The sequence below is a fragment of the Pararge aegeria genome, chromosome 12 (assembly GCF_905163445.1).
Source record: "Pararge aegeria chromosome 12, ilParAegt1.1, whole genome shotgun sequence".
In the NCBI taxonomy this organism is placed as follows: Eukaryota; Metazoa; Arthropoda; class Insecta; order Lepidoptera; family Nymphalidae; genus Pararge; species Pararge aegeria.
The window spans coordinates 3,956,695-3,959,284 of NC_053191.1; the positions used below are offsets into that span (position 1 = coordinate 3,956,695).

Genomic DNA, 2,590 nt, shown 5'->3' on the forward strand with positions numbered 1-2,590 from the left:
CCTAATGATATATATACATACACACACACACACATGTATATATACCATTGTATACATATATATGTACATATATATATATATATTTGTATACTTTTATAGAATTTTGTCCGATAAATAAATAATAATACAAGAAGTATTTTTCTTGTATTATTATTTATTGGCACACATTAATAAATTATAAAGCAAGGTTAAAAGAAAGATAAGCAGACAGGGTACTTAAAAGTTGAATGTATTAAAGTAATACAAATCCGTGGTATTTGATTCCCATTAATCAAAATGTTTATTTCCAGACGAAGTGGACGTTTCGATAAAATGTACCTATCATATCTATAATGAATTTAACACAAACTGCCGTGATTGTATCAAATATTGATCAACGATTTCACCAGATTGCAAGCAAAACACGTTTCGTTCACACGTACAGTATAAGGAAAGACGAGTTCCCATCTTTAAATAAAATTAGTGACCATAATATAATGCTGTGATTCATTTAGTCGAGGCATCATTACGTGAAACCAGTTACTGACACGAGAGCAATGACGGTGGACAGTCATCCGGAATCTGCTGCAGACGAAATGATCGTACAGGAAGACAACACGAAACGAAAAAACGGACTCCGCCCTTGGTGGTTGGATAATTGGAGAGGAATCCTTTCAGAGCTGATATCAACATTTCTGTTGCTATTTCTTGGTTGCATGGCGTGTATACCAATAGATGGTTTCCCGAAAAACCCACCGATGTACGGTGCCCTTGGATTTGGGCTGATCGTTCTCATCAACATACAGACGTTCGGACACATATCTGGTGCGTTTATGAATCCAGCAGTGACATTAGCAGCAGTTATCTGGGGTAATATGTCTATAGCAGTTGGATTAGCGTATTTTGTTGCACAATGCTTGGGCGCTGTTATGGGTTATGGTGCTCTTATGGGAATGTCGCCCATAGATTTATATCCCGATGGGGTTTGTACGACCCTACCGCATGAGAAGCATAATATTTATCAAGCTTTGGGTATTGAAATATTTTTGACAGCATCTTTAGTGTTCATAAACTGTAATTTGTGGGATCCAGTTAGCGCAGATAAAGTTGAATCCAATCCAATTAAATTGGGTCTGACTGTAGCCGGTCTATCGATAGCAGGAGGTCCTTTGACAGGGGCTAGCATGAATCCAGCGAGATCATTGGCACCAGCGTTTTGGACCGATACTTGGAATGGACATTGGATATATTGGGTGGGACCTATCGTTGGGTCGGTATTGGCAACATTATTTTACAAATATATCTGGTTGAAATTAGATAAAGCTAAGCCGCCAAAAGTGCTTCATTGGACCGAAATTGAGTGAAGTGAAGTATAAGTAATCTTTGTTTAAATGTTCGACCTCGAATAGTCCAAAAATAGTGTTTTTATTTGAAGTGTACACCACAGTGATTTGTTTAGGTATATTGTGTATTTGAACAGACACGAATTATTATTAAAACATTACAAGTACATATTTAGTATGGTACCGGAATTAACAAATGTTTTTATGAAATGTTTTGGTATTAACCTACGCAGGAAAATAATTATGTTTATTTAATGAGATCATCTTGTGCTTTGATTTGTATACACATTACTCTTCTCTTTTGAATATAATAAATTAGTTCCTATAAAATAAAACATTCATTAAAAATGAGATAGAATTTCGTGAAACAATGCTACTTATTACTAGCAAATGATAATTTCAGTGAGTTCTAAATGAGGATGATACTTGCCCTAGGATCGTTATCAGGATGATAATGATACTTACCCTAGTATCGTGATAACGATCATAATTTTGAATTTTGTTATAAATAGATATTTGATATCTATCAAATATTATTAATACTAAGTTAATTAATTTATTTTAAAGTAAAACGTATTTTTTTTAAATAAAAGTTTCTTCAATCTTTCTTATGCGATGAGAGAGTGGCGGTGTTTGTTTTCTGCTTATTTTTTCTACACTCAGTTCATAATCTAATCACACCTGGACTGTCATTTAAATATATAAATAGAACCGCGATATCAATCCAATTCTGCTGACTACCAAACGCTGGAATATATTTTGCTGGAGTGCTGTTGGAATAAACTGGACAGAATTTTGAGTCTAGTTCAATTTCCCATGCAGCGCTGTATACATGGTATGGCACTGAATTCCTACTGGTATGATATGGATAGAATACTATAGATACTATTGTAGCTTTGGCTGAAGAATTTGAAGTATAATGTGAACAACCTTTATGATAAACGTCCAACGTTAATTTAAACTTATTTTACTAACAAATTAGAGCCTACTTACTATATAATAGTTAAACTAATTCGAAAGTAGATCTGCCAAACTCGTACAAGATAAATATATTTTCAAAAAATTTCTCTTTCGCCTTATTCTACGTTTACAGAAAAAAGTTATTTAATGCATTAAAAGTGTTATTATAACGCATTATCTAATTTAATAAAGTTTATTTAAATATCACAAAAAAATATATTTCTACATGATTAAATTTGGAATACTAATAGAATCATTATTGGAGTTGTTGCGAATAATCTCATAATTTAATGTTCAGAAGTTGCACT

The 2,590-nt window shown here is 33.0% G+C and overlaps 1 protein-coding gene across 1 annotated transcript; it reads left to right on the forward strand.

Moving 5' to 3' along the window:
- Positions 1 to 348: 348 nt before the first annotated feature.
- On the forward strand, positions 349 to 1,489 carry LOC120628118 (aquaporin-like). The gene has a single exon (XM_039896342.1). It carries the CDS (start codon positions 537 to 539, stop codon positions 1,341 to 1,343), a length of 807 nt encoding a protein of 268 aa, XP_039752276.1. The 5' UTR covers positions 349 to 536; the 3' UTR covers positions 1,344 to 1,489.
- The last annotated feature ends 1,101 nt before the right edge of the window (positions 1,490 to 2,590 follow it).